The sequence below is a fragment of the Drosophila pseudoobscura genome, chromosome X (assembly GCF_009870125.1).
Source record: "Drosophila pseudoobscura strain MV-25-SWS-2005 chromosome X, UCI_Dpse_MV25, whole genome shotgun sequence".
Taxonomy (NCBI): Eukaryota; Metazoa; Arthropoda; class Insecta; order Diptera; family Drosophilidae; genus Drosophila; species Drosophila pseudoobscura.
In genome coordinates this window covers 14038292-14061899 of record NC_046683.1, presented here as the reverse complement: position 1 = coordinate 14061899, position 23608 = coordinate 14038292, and the positions used below count along the sequence as shown (strand labels likewise).

At 45.6% G+C, this 23608-nt stretch overlaps 1 protein-coding gene and 1 long non-coding RNA gene across 6 annotated transcripts; one reads left to right on the top strand and one right to left on the bottom strand.

The window, feature by feature from the left end:
• Positions 1–11: 11 nt before the first annotated feature.
• On the bottom strand, positions 12–23608 carry LOC4815282 (uncharacterized). 5 transcript variants are annotated; one of them, XM_015186178.2, is made up of 3 exons: positions 23452–23608; positions 21390–21695; positions 12–1530 (listed from the first exon to the last, which is right to left on the bottom strand). In XM_015186178.2, the coding sequence occupies exons 2-3, from the start codon at positions 21655–21657 to the stop codon at positions 527–529; spliced, it is 1272 nt and encodes a 423-aa protein (XP_015041664.2). In that variant the 5' UTR covers positions 21658–21695; positions 23452–23608; the 3' UTR covers positions 12–526. The 5 variants fall into 5 exon arrangements, with proteins under 5 accessions (XP_015041664.2, XP_015041663.2, XP_033239546.1 ...); XM_015186177.2 differs by having other exon boundaries at positions 21390–21692; XM_033383655.1 differs by lacking the exon at positions 23452–23608 and adding an exon at positions 23225–23393 and having other exon boundaries at positions 21390–21692.
• LOC26532276 (uncharacterized) lies at positions 1937–2519 on the top strand. The gene is made up of 2 exons (XR_001452782.2): positions 1937–2046; positions 2116–2519. It is a non-coding gene; the product is annotated as an uncharacterized lncRNA (long non-coding RNA).

Below are 23608 nucleotides of genomic sequence, written 5' to 3'. Positions count from 1 at the left end.
TCATATCCGAGTGTTTTTATTTCGTTTTTATTTAGGTTTAAGATTACATTTAACAGCTGATTGGTTTTGTCGATTTCTCGCTTTTATGTACACACACATAATAAAATTATGCTCAATTAGACAAAAAATACATTACATTAGATACGCATATAAGATATATAGAGATATAAAGTATAGTAGACTAAGGGCTAAGATTACGAATTAACAACAGGAATGATGCAGGACAAACAGACAGACGTAAAACAAAAAAAAATATAAAGATACATTTGGATTGGAGAACTGTTGAGGATGTTGAGTAGGGGTGGCAGTGGCAGTGATAGTGGTAGTGGAATGAAGCACAAATTTTGAGGGATTTTGGGGGGCTCTTAAGAGTAAGACGCGATTGATTTGTGGGCGGTGTGGGGGTTTTTGCATTTGCATTCATCTGGAAATAAAATAAATAAATCTAACAGTGGAGAGAAATGAATATGATTCGCCGGCCGGCGCACTGCGGCACCATTGAGTGCACTGCACCGCACCGCACCGCTTAGCTGAGGGCCAGCAGGGGGTCCAGGTCGAGCGGGTCCGACTTGGGACTCGTCTTCTTCCGGTACTTCTTCTGCAGCTTCGTCTTGGCCAGCTTGGTCTTCGACTTGGAGGTGACCTTGGCCTGGCCACCAGCTTGGCCTGGTCTGGCCGACTGCTTCTTGAGGGCCGCCTCCTCGAGGGCCTTTTCCCGGTCGAGCAGCTCTAGCTGCTCAAAGATGTTCTTCGGATGGGGATGTGTGCTGGGGGCGGTGGCATTCTTGGCCGCATAGACCACCACGAACTGGGAGAAAGCCGAGTCCGCAGGCGTGTTGATGTCGGCAAAGTCCCGGAAGTTGGCGAACTGTTCCTCGGGATAGGTGTACTTCTGGACGAAGCCCTCGGTGGGCCGTCCGTGTCCGTTGTTGGCGTCCCCGTAGATGTAATCGCTGTTGTCCTCCGGATGGTAGGGCATCTCCTCCTCCGGGTAGAAGGTGCCACCTCTCAGCACTCCAAAGTCCCCGCTCCCCAGGATGCTGGCATCGAAGTTACGCTGCTGAGGATGCTGCGGCTGCTGCTGGGGATGGGGATGGGGATGTGGCTGGGGCTGCACCTGCTGCTGCTGCTGTCCGGGGTGCTGTCCAGGCGCCAATAGAGGTAATGGGAGAGACAGGGGTGTGCTCTCCGAGACGGATCCGTGGCCGTGGCTCACTCCAAAATAGGGCCGCGAGTGACCCAGCGGCGGTGCCTCATGGTAGAACGGGGGATAGAAGTTCTGGGCCGCTTGGCTGTGCGAATCGGCCCCCACATCGGAGCGGGCCACCAGCTTCGTGTTCGGATTGGCAATGGGTCGGAACTGCTCCTGCTCCGGCTCCTGCTCCTGCCGGATGGGCGCCTGGAACTGTCTGGGCTGCAGCTGGGTGCTGGGCGGCATGTGGAAGTGCTGCTCCTGGGATCGCAGCACCGTGATCGGGGTAAACTCATTCGGCTCCATCAGCATGTCTCCATCTTCCTCCGGGAACTCAGCTGCAATAGAAAAGAGAAATCAGCTAGAGACTCGACTGCAAAGAAAAGACTTCAGTGCTTCACTGCTTCAGTACTTCACTGCTTCAGTGGGTTGGGATGTGGATGTGGTTTTTACGGTGGATGAATGTTGGATGGGCCAGCGCCACTCGAGTCTCGGGAGCTTTCTGCCTGCGGCGGCTTTGAGTGGTGCGTGGCGGCGCAGCGGAAGACTCTTAACGTCTTTGTATGATGTTTGACATCAAGTGGTGAAATGTGTTGCCGAACATGTGTTTTTGGTCCACCATAACGATGACTGAAACTACGAAAGAGGCTGACGCTCAGGCTGAAAAGGAAACGAAAGTCTTTCGACACTATTTCCGGTCAGGTGAAGACCTTTAAGCACGAGCCTTCGAAAAGAAAATAAACCAAAATCCTGATCAATCTGTTTGTTTCAATCCAAACGATATCCTCAGTAGGTCTAGAGTAGGCATTCTCTATAAGTCGCTAGTAAAAATTGTCCCGAGGCATACAAAACAAGTAACATATTATTTCGTGTAGAAACTCTTTGGAGAAAAACGCTTAATACTTTCAACTTTGTTTTTTCAGATCTAAAATGAATAATTTCACTGGATCTCTGACGGTGGGCAGGCGAACAATTGCCAGAATGAGAATATTCAAAATCAATAGATGGCGGAAGTTGTCCATGCCCAAGTACAAAACAAAAGGAATAAACAGTCAATTGGTGACACTATGCCAGGATCTAGGTTTAGATCCGAATATGGAGCTGACTCCCGCTCAATTCCAAGAAATACGAGACCTGCTAAAGGTCAATATAGAGGAAACGGTGTACCATAAGATTCCGAAAAAGCTTCTATGTTTCATCCTAGCTGGGATACTGACTGCACTCGCAGGCAAAGTACTCCTACAGAATGCCTATGTGACGGTACTGCTCCAGGATCCATTTAAATGGGTAAAAAACATATTTTAAAATAAATAAACCAAACGTTCTATTTTGTAAAGTCATCAAAAATTAAATGGTTTTGAAGGTAAACAAAAGGTCTCAGAACCCTCTGGAATTCTCCCTTCTCCCTTGAATGTTTGTGATGGTAATTGAGGCCTGGAAGTATATACATATATAGCTAAATGATCTGATTGAAGAGGCAATCCTCTACTTTTGGATCTTTGCAATACTTTCGATAGTTCTTACATTCAGAAATTCATTTTGATAAAACCTGTGGACACTTTCGAACATTCCTGAGTGTAGTGGAAGACTGTCGATCCTTGGATAATTTGATCAATCTCCAACAATTTTCTATCCCATTAGGAACCCCCGTGTGTTTGACTCTTTGTAAAATTCTTGGGGAAGTGACAGTGGCAGACCCAGACTCGACTCGCCGAGCCGTATGCCAACTCAATTACATTCGTCCAGCGACATGTTCAGCTCTGAGTTGCCTCTGAGTCTGAGTCCGAGTCCGAGTTCGAGTCCGAGTCTAGTTTGGGTCTGGGATCTGGAGTCTGGGGTTTGGGTTTCGGGGTCTGGTGAGCAGTCAAATGTCGTATCGATAAAAGTCGATAATAATGTGAGCCGGGCAGCTGGCATAAATTGTAAGTCGCCTGTGTTCTAGGCATAAATGTTTTGGCCCCTCTGTACTCGCACCAACCTCTTCGGCCCCAGGCCCCACTCGGACCCCACCCTCGGCCAGGAGCCGGCCTTTCATATGCTGCCTGCTTCCACTCAATTTTTGTTTCAACACAATTTTTGTTGCTTGTATCTTTTTTGGTGTTTCTGTCTTTTTTTTGTTTCTTCTTGTTTTGTTCGGAATTTTTCAGAGTTTTCACTGCATGCAATGTTGGCGGCAATTTCTTGGCCTGACACCCGCTGGTAGTTTCCATACGCTTTCGGAGGGTCCCATGGTATTATGAAATGTTTCACCGAAGAGAATGAAGCATTTTCCAAACCAATAAATAGAGTATTTGCCAACTAGTGCTAAGATTATGGGGATTCCTCACGGGTGCTTCATTGATCTCTTAGAATGCAGTCTCGTATCACACAAATCAAGTGGGCAAATGAGGATATGAGGATCGAGGATCGATCAAATTGGACCTGGGCCAAGGTTCTTTATCATATATCTGCCATGATAAGTATGGATCAGCAAGGGTATTCGATACTTCGACCTTTCGGAGCGAGCGTTCCTTTAATGCTGAGGTCTGCGACCGGCAACCGCTGAACATAATGAGTTTGTTAAGTGTAATTGGGTAGTGCTTTGGGTCTCTAGTCTCTGGCCGTCTCCGAATCGGGCTCCTGGCAAAAAGTACGAGTACGAGTATTTTTGGTTGGTTTTTTCGAGCGATGTCTGATAGTGTTCGGCCCGGGTCCGGGTCCGCTGCCAGAAATGGGTCAAACACATCGAGCGATATGTCGTGTGGTAAGTATAGATTACTTTATTATTATTTATTTGCCTTGCATGGGGCTGGGGGCTGGGGGCTGGTGGCTGCTGCACGTTTCGGCCATTCGATTTGGCTAATTTAGAAAATTGCCTCGTTTTGTGGCTGGTGCCGCCTGGTCGCTGCTCGCTGGCAGGCTGGCTGGCTGGTGGGATCCGAATCTGGCCACTGCCACACATAATCGATCAACAGATACAAAAGACACCCAAAACAAATTGGAAAGCCATCGATCTGTGGGCATTTTCCATGCATCCAGAGCAATAAGCAGGGACGGGGACAGGCGTTCCAGTACAGTGCGGTACCTTTATTGTAATATAAAATCATACAAAATTGTTGGGCCCAAAGCATTCAATTCGAATCGAATCCATTTAGAGTGTCTGTCTGTCTATTTCAGTGTCTCATCAATCAACCATCATTCAAAGCGAAAAGATTTGCGATTGAAGCGAAAGCTCCACGGCTTCAAAATGCAATAAAAAGTGGATAAAATAAACAAAAATCCAAAAAACAAATGATATGAAAATCAAAGCAAATAAAACGTCACGAGCTTTGGCTTTCTCCACTCTTCCATTCAGCTCTTTCTCTATCTCAATCTGTACCTCCATTTTCATTTCCCTATAAGTATCTTTTTCTATCAGTCTGTTTACCTCTGTCTGTATTTGAGTATAGATGCTCTTCCGAGACTCTTTCTCTTAATTTGTTTTTAGTGAATAAACGTTGTCCTCAATAAGTTTAGAAAATGCATTCTCTATAAGTCGAGAGCCGTTTAGAAAATATTGAAATATTTTTTCAGATAAGCACTGATTGATTTTTTCCGTCGAGCTCTTTTTGTACGAGAAAGACTATTAGATAGATGGGTGAAGTATGCCATTCCCAAACACAAGAACAAATTCCAACATTTTCTGGATTTTCCTGGCTGGGATCGTGGCTAGATGCGCGGCGAAAGTACTTGTTCAGATCCCATACGTGGCGGAAGTGGTCCAGGATCCACTTAAATGGCCAAAAACATATTTTGATAATAATAAACCAAACGCTTTTTTTTTGTAAACTCATTATAATTTAATTTTATTAAATTATAAAATTATAAAATTAATTTATTAACATCAAATTTCCGACGAATTGTTGATTTTTCAACTTTCTTTGGGGAATTGTTTTATGTGGACTTAGGCATTTGTTATCGTTCCGAAGTTCTGAAAGTGGATTCCATTTACAAGATCTACAAGAAATGGCCATTAGCCAAACTAAAATGTAAATCTTACTGAGCGCAGCCCCGTTTCAACTGTGGCAATTCATCCATCCACCCGAAACTTCAGAGCTATCTAATTAATACGAGTTTTTTATGTGCGCTACGCGAGTTATGAAAGTGCTAAAAAGACAAAGCACCATAAAGTTTGCCAAACGGAAAAGTGGAGTAAAACAGCGAGAGAAAGGAGAGGGATTTCAAAAGAGGAAAGCATGAGGCATGCGGCATGAGGCATGAGGTGCATGAGCGATAGATACTCGTAATTATATATACCCAACTCGTACAGACGAAACGCGAGTGGGAAAAGAGGAGGAGCAGTAGGGGGCACTTGTAACATGATGACCCTGATGACGATGTCGATGTTGATGTGGATGTCGATGTTATTGCGTCTCTTGGCACGACTCTGCTCCACTCTGGCCGGGTACAATGGGGCGTATGCGTTAAATTGAGCGCGTCGTGCCCACAACAATCCCATGGGTGTCTGTTCGAGTGTGCTCTGAGTGTATCTGTATCTGTGAGTGTGCAAACACCATGACATGGACATGTGTTTATTCATTTACAGGCCACAATCACACAAAACAAAATTGCACATTGCGATCGTCATCGTCATCGTCACCATCCCATCCACATCCACATCGTCATGGCGGGCTTTTCTTGATGGGACTTCTTCAATTTCAGTTTGCTGATTGTATCTGATTGCTTTCAGCGGTGGGATTTGGCTTCAGCTACAGCTACAGCTACGGCGTGGGCGTCAGCCGTATAATTAACACATTGTTATTGTATCTCTGTGCCTTGCCGTATCTGTATCTGTAGCTGTGGCTGTGCCTGTGACTGTCTGTTTTTGTATCTGTGACTAGCTGTATCTGTGTATTGCAATGTTCGCTAGTGCTCGGCTGAGTAATGGGGCAATGGGGGATCGTGCCTAAGTGGGCGTTAAATGGCCGCCTCAATGCGTCCATCATTATCGTCATCATCATCATCTCCGCCTGCCTCTTGGGTAGGCCCACTTATCGCCTTGCACAAAGCTGACACACGACAAACGATCGCTCAAAAAACGTAGATGCAAATGAGAGTCCAGGAAGAGCCGTCCAATCAAAAGATTGAATCAGAGTTGATTCAATTTGGGAATACATTTCATTTACATTTCAAATACTCAAGATTTTGAGCAGCGACACCCCAGACTCTTATACCCCATGAGGAGTGATAGCCGCTAGTAATCCTTCAAATTTATTAGAATTTTGAAATCTAACACACTCTGTGCTTCGCTGGAGGTACTGTATAACCCTCAAGAGTTGTGCAAATCGAGTTCCATCTTCGGTAACTCTTCTGGAGATAAAGCACTATCCTTCCCTGCTCCTCTTTCGCATTCCCCCCCGTATGCCATCCTCCAATCCTCAAAAGACATTCGCCAACACTTTCGTTGCATTTCCCAAGCCTCTCCATCACTCACAGTTCATATTCATTTCAATCTTATCCGTTTTCACCATCGCATCGCCTGGAGCCGACTTGCGGCTGCGGTTGAGGCAGAGCAGAGACAGAGACAGAAACAGAGACAGAGGCTGTGGGGCACTCCCCAGTCAAAGTCTCCCCGCTGCATTCCCTGTGGCAAGTCATCAGCGGCTCTATGAAATTTTCCGGCACTTTGCTGGCACTTACAGCACCGCATGCGTGTAAACACACCGATCAGGTCGTGGGTTGTTTCGTGTCTGTCTTCAAGTCTATCTCTGTCCTGGTTGCCGTCACCATCACCGTCTCTGTTTCTCACTATCTCAGCTGCTGTCTCAGTCTCTGCCTGTTTCTGTATCTCATAAATTTCAAAATCAAAAAAAAAAAATATAAATGCAATCGTCACTTTCACTGCAGCACCGATCCACAACAGGTTGGGTGTTCAACATAATTATGGAGTCGAGGGAGAAAAGTACGAGTATTATTCGTGTCTATGTCGCTTAGCTTTGACCTTTGTCTGTCAATGTCAGGCAGCTTTTCACTCCTCTCCTCTCCACTCAAGCTCCAGCTCCAGCTCCAATACCGACCAATACTTTGACAGATAACTTTCACTTTCCTGCGAATCAGCGATCCAGCAATCACTGTGAGCTGGTTTTCAGTACCTTTGAGTACCTCACAACCTTTGCTATTTGCCCATATTCTGGAGTAGTACTGTATTCGTAATCCGGAACGTTAGTACTGCCCATAGTCCACACCAGTTGGCGGCGGGGAAGACTGATAGATGGTATAGTATGGGGTCTCTTGCAATGACAACTGTCGTCGGTAGTCGGTCGTCGTGTCTGGGTTATTTATGAGGTCGTTTCAGAGTCTTGCATTCATAACGAAATGTTGGCAATTAGCTGCTTTTTATGTTACACTTTAATGACAGTTTTGTCTCCGTTTCTGGTATTGGTATTTTTCTCTTTTTTTCGTGTCATGTTTTCCGCATTGAGATTGAGGCGACCCAACCTTGAAGTCGGAGCTGCAACTGCAAGCCAAGCACTTCATTTGTCTTCATTTGCAATTCGATTGCACTTGACTGTTGGCCGAAAAGAATCTGGCCAGAACCAGCCTCAGTCGCAGCGCAGTCGCAGTCACCGCATCAGCTTCATGATGATGATGATGACGATGATGACGATGATGACGATGATGATGATGACTCAGCTGGAGCTGAAGCTGAATCGTAGCCGGCCGGCGATGCAGGCGGTCAATGTCAGTTTGGTTCAGGGTGGGAGGCCCAGAGAACATATGCACATACGAGTGAGTACGAGTATGCCTGAGAAAATCCAATCGGACGAGTTGCCGAGAATTGCATTTCAAGACAAACCACTTGCCAGGCAAGCGGCTCACAGCCTCAGCCGGGCCAAGCACATGCTGCCCATTAATTGTCAATAATAATTGCTGACTCTGAGAGATGCGGCCCGGGGTCCACACGGCGCATGCCCGATGCCCGATGCTCGATGCTCGATGCTATAAATTACGAGGTGAGGGTGAGGCTGTTAGTGAGGCTCTGACTCTGACTCTGAGGTCTGGTGTTCATTATGCTAGAATATATGGTTTCTATGCCATGGTCTGGGACAGCCTTAGCAGCCTGGCAGTGTCGGAGTGACACCAAAAGCCAAGCACAACCAAATTAATGAAAACTGAACAGCTGAACAAACGAACAAGTAAACTTGACTGCCATTTACGATGTCTTGCGTGTTGTTGGAGCATAATTAAATTTGCATTTTTCTCATCGCTGTGAAAATCCGTCGGTCGAGGTTGCAACCAACCCCAGCCCCAGCCCCAGTCCCAGAAACGGGGCACGCCCCAACTACAACGAGTATCTACAACTATTCGTACTCGCGCCCGTGCTCGTGCTCCGCTGTACGAGCATTACTCATCTCGAGACCATCTCGAAGATCTCCATGGCTATCAATCATTGGCTTCGACTTCTGGCTTTGGGAGTGCTCCGGTTTGGCCATTGCCAAATCATTGCTTTCCAATCAATTCCTGCTTCCGCATGGGTCAAAGGCAACATACGCGATGTGCGGGCGACCCAACCCTGTTGGCTGATAATACATAAGTAACTATCCATAATTGCTAGGCTCTGGCTATGTATACTTGAACTTTAAAGTTCAGAGCGAATGGAGAGAATGACATTTAACTTGACCAGCAGAAGAGGCAGAAGAATTCTGTGCGAAATGTCATGCCGGCGAAACAAAAGAAACAAAAGACTCAAGACACGAACACGACAACAACAACAACAGCAGCAGCTGTTGGCTTGTGGCATGGGAGTGGCCTGACACTACTGCACAATCGTATATCGAGTATCGGATCGGGTTTTATATGCTGGATCCATCTTCAACTCGATTCCGTATTCAGCAAAGCAATTGGCATTCGCATTCAATGTAGAATTAGGCATTTCAGCTCAATGCTAGACCTCATTTATGTGTTCATAGAATGTCTTTGTCTCGATTCGGTTTCGGTTTTGACTACGTTTTAGTTTCTGTTTCATTTTTAATGATTGCTCTCCAATTATGCCCCAGAAGAAGCAGCTGAATACTGGCGGCGCTTGATAAATGAGTCTGCTCCGATTTGAATACCTACCACATGCTCTAACTTTAGCATTGGAGCTAATTTCTACACACGCGGCAATTAGCCATCTTTTAGCCATGAACCAAGTTAATTTGCTTTCGGTTTCCATTTCAATTTAAGTTTCAGTTTCGTTCGAGCTTCGAGCTCCGTACTCCGTGCTCGGCATGCCAACATGATCTCCATAAGGTGGGAGTATGCATAAGCGATTCGATTTTATGTGGTCTGCGGTACGAGCACTCGTACATGCCCCGACTGAGCAACGCGACTATCCCGAGAGAGACGGTTCCTATAAATCTTCCACTCAACGGTTTGCTGGCTCATTGATTTATGGGTCTGTGGCGGTAACGGGGGGCCGCCTTATAAATAGCATCCATCCGCGATCCACCCCCTCTTTCTGGTAGCGCAAACACAAACAAATGCCTTTATTTATGACAACTTCAGTGCGAAGCCGCCTGCATTTAATTGAGTTGCCTTGTGCGCTCAATCTACGGGTAGATCGCTCAATGCTGGCTCCGCTACTGTGCCGCCGTGGCTGGGAAAATAAGTAATATATTGTCATAAAATGCACTCTGTTTGTTCGCGTGGAAAAAGTGGCATGACTGGAAAGAGTGGAAAGAGGATATGTTCTCAGATAAAGTCAAAGTTCCTCAAGGTTATCGTATTTTCAAGTCAATGAAGAACCACAGCACAATCATACTCCGCAGTTATTGTTTTATTACGAATACTTAAACCAATTTATTCCATAAATTCCCCAAAACGATCCGTTTGGAAATAAAAGCATTGAATCAACCGGATTCAACTTCCACATTCTACGATCTACATCCTTTCCCATTCTTATCAAACTACTATATAGCCCCAACTAATCCATGAATTCATGACAATTCCCTTTTTGTGGAGCACTTGGAATATATTTCCGTATAATTTCATATCGAGCACAAGAAATATTCATTCAACTCTGACGCCTCGAGCATTTGCAAAGTCGAAGGACAAATGTCAAGGATTCAACAGATAAACGTTATAATAGGGTCTTGTGTATCTTTTAACATCTGTATCTGTAGCTGTATGGCGAGTTATCCAAGCAATCAATTGACTTGGAAAGATGGCAGAGTCGCTGACAGCTGATGAATAAGAGCTGGGAGAGCATAACGGAAAAGAACGAATGCTTCCTGGAAAATATTGGTTGACCGAAGAGATAACATATTTTTGGCTATTCCAAAATAGATAGGTGAGAGGACCGGATGCTAGGACCATGTGACCCTATACCTTAAATAAGGGCGGTCATTTTCTGTGCATATTGTACAGCCTTTTGACTTCAGGAAGTCTATTTCTACTCGGGTCACACTCAGCTCCAATTACCAGTCTCCGTTCTCTAGTTCTCATTAACCTGTCGCTTGGGTTACGCGTTTCAGCTCAGAGCCCCGTTTGTGTTATCATTAAATTGACTCTGACTGTGACCCCGGCATCGTCATTGAAATGATTCATTAAGCTGCAGTTTTACGCCAGACTGAGTTTTGCTTGTAATTAGAGATCGTTTCGGCTGGGACTAGTGCTAGGGCCCCCCATAGGGCATATTTCCGGCTGACATCAGGGCTATTGTGTTGGTTAATGGCTTACAATGCGTTAAGTGTTGTAATGACTGTGACCCGGGGCTGGGCCATGAGTTGGGCTGGAACTGAAAATGGAGCTGAAAATGGAAATGGAGCTGGAACTGGATCTGGGGCACCTGTTCTGTAAAGCCACCTGATGCTCTCATGCCCCGCTCAGGCGTTCGTTCGGCCATAACTCAATTTGTTAACACAATTCCCCAGCTGACAGAGTGAAGCGTTGCATGCCACGTTTCAGCCGCACCATTTGCCACACGTCAACCTGAGACGGGGACTGGGACTTGAACTGGAGACGGAGACGGCAACTGGGACTGTGACTGAGACCTGAGACCTGAGCCTGACATTGGCCGCCCGATCGACTAATTGAACATGACATTTTCCAATAAACAACAATTACTTAATGTCCGCTCAGTCTTTGCCTGACCTTAGGCAGAGACTCTTTTCGAAATCGTTCAGCTTCAGCTTTACCTGGAGCTTCGACTTCGGCTTCAGATTGTGTTTTGGATCTGTGAAAATGCCATAAATTATTAGCAGAACAAACCGCAGCGGTGCTGTCGAACGATCTCTCTGTACTTGGGTCTTCGATGAGCTTCAATGTCAAAACCAAGCCAAGAACAACAATGCAGAACAGCTAAATGTCAAACATTTTGCTTGCGAATTCTCGGCCAGCATCTGTTCTCTGTTCTCTGGCAATTGAGATTGAAATACTCGTCGAAATGATTTGTTATGGCTTTTTACGAACATCAAAATGCCAGCAAGCCAGCAGCCAGCAGGCAGGCAGCCAGAAGCTAGCAGAGAACAAGGCACATTAGCTGTTCCATTCGATCTGATAAATCAAATTTGTTCTATTCCAAATGCAGTTAGAGTCAGGCTACTGTCGGGGTCACCATTTGGCGGGGCCAGCATCGTATAGATCCCCTCGATCGTAATCCCCTTGGCATTACAGAGGAAATACAAGGGTCACAGGCACACATTCCAATCAGTGCGCATCAAAGAATCCCATCAGGTTCAGCATATAGTGGGGTCACCCATTGGTGTTATAGAGATTTCAACAAGTACAAAAAACATCATTCGATGAATAGTATGTCCAATTAACTATATCGTGGTACTCCATTAAGCAAAGTAGTTCATGAACAATCCTAATGGGTAGGAAACTCGAAAAAGACCCCAACCAATATAAAGTCCTGATTTCGAATTGAAAGCGCAAGCTATCCATTTCGCAAGGACATGTATCTCATGACGGAATTTTATAGATCTACTCCCCTGCAAATCCCGAGAGTGCGGTCATTATGAAGATATTTCGGGGGGAAACGTATAGGAACAGATCAGATGATGATCCGGCATCATATATCCGGGGTATTCCATACTGATTCCATATTGCATTTCACATTTATACCATACTTCGACAGTTTGGGTATAATAGGGAGGGATGTTCTATTTTATTGAAACATTCAAAATGGTTGATGTTGATGGTGATTGGCGCTCACCCCTGTTAATGATATGGGTTCGGTCTAAGGCAGTGAATTTAAATCAACTGAAGAAGAATTTTGCTGTTTTAGAGCGTGTTTCATGTGCATGGAATTTAGTTTTAGGTACCTATATTTAATGGGGTCTAGATGAATGCAGGGTATCGTTAGAGGCCTGCTGGCTGCCTCCCAAAAAGTTGGCAATCCGCTTGCCAACCACTTGATTTGCCATTATGTGTATTTGTTACCATTATTAATCTAATGAAACTGCCAGTTAGTCACTCATTCAGTCGCTGGCGATGGCTGGCTCACCAAGTTGGCTCAATAGCTGCAATGCTTGGCCAAGAGCAGTTGCAATGGCAAAAGCTTTCCTGAGTGCGCTCGTTTCTGTCTCAGCCGCAGTCTCCGTCTACGTCTCCGACTTAGTTGCTGGCAATAATAGCATTTAAATGGCTCTTTTAAATATTATTTATGACTTTGCTAACTGTTGCATGACATAAATGTGTGGCTCTGGCTGTTGTTCTGTATCGCGCTGTGTGACCCTCAGGCTCTCTTCCACACATAAGAACATGGCCGAGGGAGTTACGGACAGACAGTCAGACAGACGGACAATTACCTTATTTGTAAATTATGTTTAGATCACATCAAATACGAGTACTCTGCGGCAATGCCTGGCCACGTATGTGTAATAAATTACTCTATCGTAATCATTCTCGAGAGAACTTTTCCCATCGTTAAGTCTCATTAAAGTTGGCTGCCTTTGTCTCTGTCTCTGGCGTACACCCGCTAACGTTCTTCCCTATCGCCATCGCCATCGCCATCACCATCAACAACATCCACATCATCAGCATCTGAGTATCATAGTATCTGAGTGTTTGAGTATTCGAGAACGAAGAATGAAGAATTTGTAGAAATAATTATATATAATGCTGACTGGCCAAGGACGGGCTAGTTAGTTGCGTTTTGTTTCTGAGGTTTTCCCATTTTCATACTTTTTTCTGCTGACTGACTAACTGAATGACTGATTGACTGACTGAATGACTGTATGACTGACTGACTGACTGACTGACTCGTTGCATGCCTCACTGATCATTGTGCAGCGGCTGAGCGCTTCGGTGGGCATCGCACTTGTGCGACTCTACTGCGACTGCGACTGTGAATGTAGTTGTAGTGTATCTGTGTCTTTATATACTCGTATGAGTACAATGTAATGTTTGTACGAGTGGTATCTCCATTCTATGCTCAGACCTACGAGTATTCATGTACTTCTGATTGCTTGTGCAATGCATTGTGCTGCGCCTTCGAGTGGGTGCTGTCAGTCAGGCGCGGATTTGGCGTCCGATTCTGAGACAAAGACAAAGTCGTCTCTGTGGGTGCGGTGTGCGATGGTTGCGGATGGGGCAGGGGCAGCAGTTGAAGTTGTGGTTGAGGTTGAGAGTGGGGTCTGGGGTCTGGGGGTTGGTGTTTGGTGTTTGGGGCTGAGAATCAATGTGCTTAAGTGTGGCGTGTGGTGCCAGCTACAATGAATGCGTCCGTCTTACATATGATTGCATGTGGCAGCCAATCAAGTGTTGAAACAGATGTGGAATAACCCGAATGCGGTTCACTTCACTTCATTTCAGCTCAGTGTTGTCAAGCAAACAAAGGTGCTGCTTAGGCACTTCACAGCACTGTTTACCAAATAGGTCATCATATATGAGAAGATCAATGCCGAAAGTAGTGCCAATGGATCTATAAGACAGTGATAGAATGCTCGGATATCATGTTTACCAGCCACTTATTATCAAACACCGATACAAAGTATTGAAACTTTAGAAAAACATCAAGTTTTGGAAAGAATCGTCAGTTGTTCAGGAAGTACAGTTTACAGTCCAGAAGTATTGCAGGCACGTGCCGCTTGAATCACTCACAAAGAGATTCAGCCAATCGGCTAATTACAAGAAAATGGAAAGGCACAGGCAAGGGAATCAAAACCGTATCAAAAATACATCACAATAAATTCCAAACAATCAGACAGCCACAGCCACAGCCACAAGTTCGAGTACGAATACGAGTACTGTATATGTATTTTCGATATGATCTGTGCAAAAAATCCAACTATGATTAACGATGCGGCTTTGATTCCGATTCCATTTGATTTGATTTGATTTGATTTGAGTTGATTTGATTGGCTTCGTCGGCTGTGTCTGTGGCTCGGTCCGGGGCTCGACCCTTTCAAAATATTTACAGACAAGGGCGCACGCGCCCTCGCCCGCGCCCTAAGATTGTGAGAGTCGAAAGGTGTTTATTTTTTGGCAACATTTGACGGTCACTGGCAGTGCGAGTGGGAGTGAAATGGAGGCAAATCAAATGGAATGAAATGGGAAAAAATATCCATTCCCATTATCATTACCATTACTATTGCCAGTTCAATGTGTTTTTGTGTCTCTCTGAATGGCTAATTAGGTTGCAATTGCACACTTGGCGTATGCGTGATATATCTATGATACCGAGTATCTCTGGCTATGCCGCCAAAAGCATTTGGAGCACTGAGTCAGCACAATGCGGTCGCAAACACGTTTCCAGGCCAAAAGCCCAAAACTGGCAGTGGCCCGGCCTGGAACCTGGGGGCCATGGCACGTACAGCACACAGCGGACGGTAGACAGTGGACAACGGACAACAGACAGAGGAAGGTAGACAGCACTCAATGTGCAGCAAACGTTTACACGTAATTCGTTTGGTTTTTGTGTGTCTTTTTGGCCAACAAGGTGAAGGTTAGGCGACAAAAGCCCCAAGCCAAAACCGAAACCGAAACCGACTACACGTAGAAAAAGCAAACCGCTAAATGCCAAAACTGTCGCCAAACTGCTGCCTCAATGCTCCGTGACCGATACCGACCACCGATCTGTAATGGATACCCGATACCACCCGATACCACCCGATGCTCGCTGTTAATGCTGCTCCATATAAACCTTAGTCAAATCTCTAAGCCACTCTCATGCTCATGCAAATTGCACCTTTTTGGCCTGCCAAAAACAATTTGCTGTCCGAGTGCGGGGCAATTATTTATTTTTATTAACCTGCAACTTCTATACAGTACTCGTATAAATGGGTATATGCACGAGATTTTTATGTATGTATATACCTGGGGCATGGCATGGTACTTTTTCCGCTTCGCTCTTGTGGCATTTAGTGGCAATTTGTTATGCAATTAATCTAATGGCCGAGCGAAACAGAGCCACGAAATTCAGAAATTCAGAGCCAAGTGTCGATCAAAGATCGCCAAAGATTGCAGTTACAAGATGGCTGGATAGATGGAGCTGCTTCTAAAGATTCAAAACTATGATACGAGATCAAAGGATCGTTGCGCATTCAGAACTCAAAATTTGGTCTCAAGCTCTGCGATCCGTGTTTTGATTACCCAAATTTGATATTACACTCAATCAACCCAAAGGAAGCACTCCAAGGTGGGGGTTTAACTGCTGATTGAAACAATCTCAGAGCCTATTTAATAACCGGCAATCGGTAGGCTTCGATCCGACTAGATCCAACCCGAACCAATCCCTTTGCTTCCCCTTCATTAATAATGATGTATTTTTGGGGGCTCTTTGGAAACATTGTAATCAGAGTGGAGCGCACTTGATGCCACAGCCATAGTCAAAAGAAAGAGGAACATTAAAACAACACTTGGGCCAGAGGGCAGCCATCATCTGTCTGCGCAGAGCCCTGAAGTGGCAACATGCCACAAAGTACAATCGCAATCACCGGACTCTGTATTGGAGTCGGAGTCGCAGTCGGAGTCACAAGCCCAATCCCAATCCTGAACCCAATCCAAAATCCAAATGATGGCTGACATCTTTGAGCGGCAAGCGGCAATGCAAACAGAGGCCCAAATGATTGTTTACTCAATGGTTGGCTCATCCTCCCTCCGGTTTCGGCAGCTGCTAAACTGATGTCTGATTGATTTTCGGTTAAGACTGTGACTGGGACTGGGAGGGGGATGGAGACGGGTTCCCCTGGTCTACGGTCTGGGGTCTAGGGTGATTACAAAATTCCCTAACTGATCATTATGGGCATAACGCAATTTGCATTTAAGCGTTCAAATCTGTCTGTCTGTCTATCTCTCGTTTCTATCTGTCTTGTTGTTGGTCTTTACAGTTGCTGGCTTTTGGGAAATGGAACGTTTGTTGTGATTGATTGCAATGGCCAATGGCCAGCGGTGCGTGTCGAAAATGGCCAAAATGTCCAATGGGCCCTGCGCTGGAGCGATCGGCGCGATCTGAGCGGTCAGAGCCGAGCAATTACGTTGTTTTCACTGCGAAAGCGAAAGAAGACATCATTAAGTTCGAATTAGTCGCTTGCCACATAGCCACATCGCCACATCGCCACATACACACGCACACGCGCACACATACACATTCATCCCCCATTTTGTTGTACAAATTGCGCCAAATATCCGACACATAAAGGAATAAATCAAATGAAACACAGCATAAGCCAGAGTTTAACGCTTGTAACTGCCTGCGATCACATTCGAAATGTTAGGACGAAAGCGAAACACACAAAACGCAATTAATCAGCGGCCGGACCTTTGAATGAAAGTCACCAAACCGAAGCGGGATTGCTCTTTTCGAGGGTAATGCTTGGGAACCCTATGGAACCCTTTCCTGTTGTGCTAAACAATGCCAAAGCAGCACATCCAACAGAAAGGGCTCTAGTAATACAGAGTTATCCATCATGTTTGACATCATCTGTGGTCTTTCATACATCCTCCAATCCCAAATCTAGTCTCAAACTTAAGACGATATCGCTACCCTATCGATACCCTATCGAAGGGTATTCGTGGTCAATTCATGTGTAAATCAAAGCCCAGCATGTCGCACATTTTCATTAATTAATTTAATGTTGCAAATAAAATGCAAAAGGCGATAAAACGAAAGAAAAGAAATACATATCAAATGTGCCGCTCCGCTCTATTTTGTGGCTCGCTGTGGATTTTGATTAATTTGTGCCCGCCCGCCACTTTCGCCCAATGTAGAGCAGATCGGGGACGGGATCTGAGTTCAGCTAATTATGCACCCACCTCCAACCACCCTCTCCCCCAACCGCACCCCCACCCGCACCTGCTTCGTATTATGTAAGCGAATCGACTCATCGGTACTAAGCTGGAGTGTTATCGATCGTTCGATTTGCATAACTCGATGATCTACGATCGATTTAGTTGACTCCAATCGCATTTGGGTTGTCGCTACCGTACGGCGATGTCATTTGTTTGCCTTGTCGATTGCCCAATTGAGTCTTGCCCTGGCTGATGGATGGCGGCCTTTCTTTCAGCTTCATTCAGCGTTTTATTAACGAGTACATTTTGATTTTGATTTGGATTTCGATTTCGATTCGCATTACTCAATAACGAAACGCAAACACGGCCACAGCCAGCCCCAAAATGTGTGTAATTACACACAGCCCGTCAGTCGGGCCCACTGAGGACTGAGGACTGAGGCGGTCTCCATTCAAACAGTTCGCTGAATTTAAAGGTTAAGCCTCACCATTTAAATTTAACAGCCCCCAAACACAATGCCCAGCCACGTCAAGCGATAAACGAAATGGGGCTTTGTTCCAATTTTATGTAGTACTTAGTTTGCAGTCGGTTTCTGGCCTGGCCAAAGTTCAAAATGTTAATTGCTGGCAAGAGGCAAAACGCCTTCACGGCAATGGTCAGGAAAGCAGCCCACCGCACAGAAACACCAAAATTCCGAGAAAAAAAATCAACCAAATAAGCGGCAACCAGCCACAAAAAGTCGATCAAGAGAACCGCAAACTTTGAAATATGTAAAGGGCATTCGGCTTGAGCTGGGGAATCCCCAAAAGCCCCGCTTCTATAAATATATATGCTTGTACAATTTTACGGAGTACTGACTGCTAAACAAAGCTCCACCCTGATGGAAATTCATGGAGGAAGCTCCTGGGAATTCCTTAAGGAAAGGAAGCAATTAATGCGGGCATTAGATAAAGGATATACACAAGGTAAAATTATAGAATTGATTGTGGAATGGAATCTTTTCTCGCACATTTTATACTCTACAAAGTGTCTCTCAAGAACACAATATCACTACAACACTTGGGATGTGTCTGCCAAAACTCCGTTGCACTTAAAGGCATCGTTCGAGTATCGTATCTCGTCACACACAGACTTCTCACCCTATCGATTTTCCAAATACAAGTTCAATTTGGGGCCGACTCTCTTCTGGACACCGCAAACGCCCACAGGCCCTCGTCCACGCCCACGGGGTCCCACATCTGTGAACAACGAACAACTATAAAAGGCTGCAACTGGAGGCAACGGCAAGAGATACTCGTACTCGTACAATAACAGCAACAGTAGCCACAAAATTAAACTCCAACGGTAGCCCAAGAAGAGAAGTGAAGAAAAATGAGATACAAAATACATGAAAGAAAAACAGATACTTTGGGGGCGCCGAAGCTTGTATGCTCTTGATGTTTTCCAGAGTCACAACTACCTAAGAATCTCAGAATGTGGCCCATCTGTGGAAAGGGCTAGACGGCGTTCAAAGTGGTGCATTGAGTTGTTTATCAATTTATATTGTTAGAGGAATGTTCTTTGAATGTTTGGGTGGTTGGAAAATGTGATCCATACTATCCATCCTATATCCTAGGAATCATACAATTCTCAATGCCATAGCGATATTTTCTAAAAAAAAGAATGCAATTCTTTCATTCACAATTTTGGGGGTATGCCGATGCGAGTCTATGGGCGTGTGTCCGTATATGTACCCCCTTTAAGGGTATGTGTCGTGCTCGCTCGTAAAAACGGAGCAATTGACAGGCCCAGATCTGTCTCCTTCAATGTGGGCCCCCGGGCAGCCGATCGGCAGTCGATCGGCAGTCGTCGTCGATACTCATAAATTGGATAAATAATAAATTGAATATTGTACATATGAATAAGTATAAGAAGCATGTGTGCGAGAGTACATACGAGTACTTGTAGCACAATACTCAAATAATGTTGCATGCAACATCGATTATATGGCTTTGGTTTCGGCGCTGGCTCTGTCTCTGTCTGTGGCTCGGCGATTACGTTATGGCCAAGTATATACGATGTTTTTTCTCTTTTTTTTGGGGCCTTTTCACTTATTATTACTTATTATTTGTATTATGCGAGCCGCGCTCATTAAATTTCATTCATTGTGCAAATGAATGGCAATTGTTTGGCTCGTTTTTCGGATTTCAGTACCGAGCATCTGCGCTGAGCGTTGATATAATGCGCGTTGAGGATGGTGGTGGGGGCGGAGGTGATGTGATGTGATTATTACATGTCTGAGGCTGAGATCTAACCCAAATTGGGGGCTGCCTCTTCTGCACTCCCATTCCCCCACTCCAACCATTAACATCGGCCCAACATCGTGGTGGCTCTTTGACAACTCATGGCTGGGAAAACTGTCACAAGGCTTGCGGTTGGGCTGCTCTGTGATGCAATCTGAGGTCTACTTGGGTTTGACTTTGGTTCAATGAGTTGCTAAATGTAAGTGTACTTTGAAGATATATCCATGCTGTACCCATACTCGTGTACATCTCAATTCTCTGTCTCTTGGAGATCTGATCATCTTCATAGCCAGCTCCAGCTCCAGCTGACATCTCCTTTGATTACAACACACAACCAAATGAGCCGGCCGAATCGAGCATTGAAACGTAACTAGGCATTGTTTTGGCCAGAAAGCGAAATCTGGGAAGTCTGGGAAAACTTTTAGCACTGGATGTTCACTCGAACACTCACTGTGGCACACTCACTCACACTCGCTCAATGACATAATGACACAGAGACAGCGGCAAATGTTTTGGAAAAAGCCAGTTGCGAATGCAGATGGAGTTGTCTCGGAGTCAGAGTTGGGGTTGTGGTTCGGGGAAGACGCCACAGGCACCGGTACAGCCACAGACACAGGCACAGGCAGAGGCAGAGGCCATCCATGACAAAGGAAAACATACGGAAGCAAGTGCAAAATGCGGTCTGTGGGTCCCCAGTCCCAGGTTGAACCTCTCCCCTATTCCAGTAATTGCTGAAGATGTCGTAAGCGCGGCGAGATGTCTGGGAAAATGTTATTTGATACCCGCCTTTGTCTCGGGGGTCTGTCTCGACTCTCCATGTCACAGCTCCCCCTATTCGGCTCTGCCTCTGCCTCTATCTTTTTCTTTTGATTAATTTTGTGCCTTTCTTTGATGCCATCCGTCTGCTTTCGCCCTTTTGTTATATAGTTAGTTCGAGTGTTACTGACAAATTAGCAAGTCTTGGCAAGGTTTATGTAGTTTTCCTCTCGCTCAACACCTTCCCTCCGCGCGTGCAGCCCCCTTCCCCTATTGTGACTCTTCCGCAGCAGGGTGGGGCATGATGTGAGCATTTAATTGAACGTAACTGGCTGACAAATGTTTTAATATCCATTACTGATAATGGGGAACCCGTACTCATACATACCTTGACATTTCCGTGGAGAATTTAAAAGTCTTTAGGAGCTACGTACTGTGGAATAAAGCACTCTCCATACCTGTTAAATTCTGTTCTGATATTGTGGTACTCCAATTAAAATACATTTCATGCAAAGCTACCGGGTTCCCTTAAGCAGATTTTGTAGCCATTTATCTCTGATTCCATAGAATTAGTCTTTGGCTGAAACAAGTTACCTCCGAAATCGAAGCAGCTACTACGAAACCTGGCCAAAGTGAAAGCGGGGCCACAAATCAAAGCCAGCAGCCGCAGCCAGCAGCCAGCAGCGGAGCTCAACTTGACACTGGCTATTGGCCATTGGCCGCTGATGGTCGACCATCAGTCGACGGTTGACGACTTTATGCGCCATAATTCTCGGTTCCGAAGACAATGCCCAGAGATCAGCGGAGAGACGGCGCGAAATAGAGACGGGTTGGGACGGGACCGGACGGTGATAGAGATGGCGGGAGGGGGGATGCAGATGGAGATGGAGAAAGAGAGTTTCACTTTCGCAGACCGCGTTAATTAAGTCGCAGATGCAGATGCAGATGCAGGGGTGCAGAAGGTGAGGCAAAATGATTGGACTTACCATTTTGAGTGGCAGCTGGCGCTTCCTGATGGGGCTTGCCCATCACCAGGGTTCCCAGGGACAGCAGAATGAGCACCAGGCAGCCGCCGACCAGCAATCGATTTGTGGCAATCGATCTTGTGGCTGCTGTTGCTGTTGATGGTGATTTGAACGATGATATTCCTGATGATTTTCTGCTAATGGGAGATGAAGATGTTGCTGGGGATATCGATGTGCTCTGCCTGCTGCTGCTGCTCCTGGGGCATCTGCTCCTTGTGTTGGCTATCATTGTCACTGCTTCGCTCTGTCGCTTTTGGTTGTATTCTGCTGTAGAATGAATGCTCGTTAAGGTTAGGCTCTTCACTTTTCAAACTGATCGAAAAGCGAGTTCGCCATGTGGTAGGGGCAGCTGCAACGGCAACGGCAACAGCAAGAGCAACAAAAGACAACTGCAAAGTGAAATTTCACTTTCGTCGATTCAAGTGGATTTGGCGCTGCAGAGTCCAAGAGCAAGTCGTGCCACAGACACACACACAGCACCACAAATACATGCACCTCCAACAGCGTACATACATATATGGGTATATGTGTGGGGTCACGCACTCCAACAAATCGGAGGGATACCCTAACTAGCCGAGAGTATGAACGATTTTATCAATACAAATATTCGGAGCTCTCTCTATCTCTCTCTACTTTAAGATGGAACCTTTGTTATGGAGACCCTATTAGAAGAATATGACTTGGGAAGCTCTCTGAGTACTCTCTGAATCGGATATGCTCGACTAAAAGATTTTTAGCATATTCTTTGAGCTCTTAAAAGGATTCCGATGTATTGAAATATATTAATTGAAAATATACTTAAAATTCATTCTTGGAATCTGCTAATTGTAGGGGCTGGAAGGGGCTGCCATCGAAGTGGAGTTTTTGGAAATGTGTATCATTATTCTTTTACAAAAAACTTCTCGTTGGAGGATTTGCTCTGCGATTGCTAGGGTATCCCCCACTTCGTTGGCACCAGCCACGTTTCTAGCATCCACAATCCTTTGGCCATTGTGTTGTAGTTGCAGTGGATGCATTTGTGGCCGTTGCCGTTGCCATTCCCGTTATTGTTGTTGTTGTGTTTGCTATTGCTGCTACAAGTACGAGTATGCTCGTGTGGCTGTCATCCTATCGGCTTCGCATAAAAGTCATACAAATAAAATATATTTTGTTAAGCAGCAAGCACAGCAAGTTGACTTGCAGCAGCAGCTGCTTGCCACCGCTGCTGCTCCCTGCTGCCACATGCAACGCCAGGCGGCCAGGCGGACAGGCGGCCAGCCAGCCAGCACTTTCGCAACAAATTTTATTTTGGCCAGTTTTCTAGTTATGGCCGTTGCCATTGTTAGTGCCGCTGTGCAGGAAACTATTAGCGCGGAACACACACAAAATCAAATCCAATTCAAATCCGAAACCGACTCGGACTCGGATTCGGACTTGGAATACAACAACAACAGCAACAGCAACAACACGGAATATTAGTATTCCATTCGGTTATTTGTTAAATTGTACTGTAATTAATTTGCATTTCGTTATAGTTTCGAGTGGTGCTCGTTGTAGTAATTATTTTTTGTTTTGGGTGTTTTTTTTCTTCTGCTCTTTTCCACTTCTTCGGATTTTGTATTATTTTGTCATAATTTTTCAATCACTTTTTTCTCTTTTGGGCAGTTCCTGAAATGCGGAAATGGCGCGTAATCACGAATTCGGCTTCAAATGGGAAACACTCCAGCAAAAACAAACAAAAAAAAAACAACAAATAAATAAATGATTCAATAACAACAAGCAAAGAACGGGAAAGAGGAAAGCAGAGCAAATGCAACCTGCAACCTGCAAACGCTTTCAAATCGCACTGCAAACCGATTCTAAGCGCATTCAAATCGCCCCGAAACCGCCTCGCGCCCAAAAACCGCTCAAAGCGCCTAACAATCGCACTCGAAACGCGCGCAGGACTCGGCGGACGTTAGTGTCGCCTGCTGTTGCAGCTTCCCATTTCCGCGCTCCTCACACAAACATACACACATACACACGCAAAGTTAGAAGCTCTTACGAGAGGGGGGTGGGATGTTGGGCGGGGGGCCGGCGATAACGAGCGAACGTCGATCGGTCGACGGACGATGGCGGCTAAAATCGCGACGTGTGCCTAGCGCTCGCTTCGAACGCGGTCTGAACGGCGCGCAGGCGCCGACGTAAGCTTTTAAGGCAAA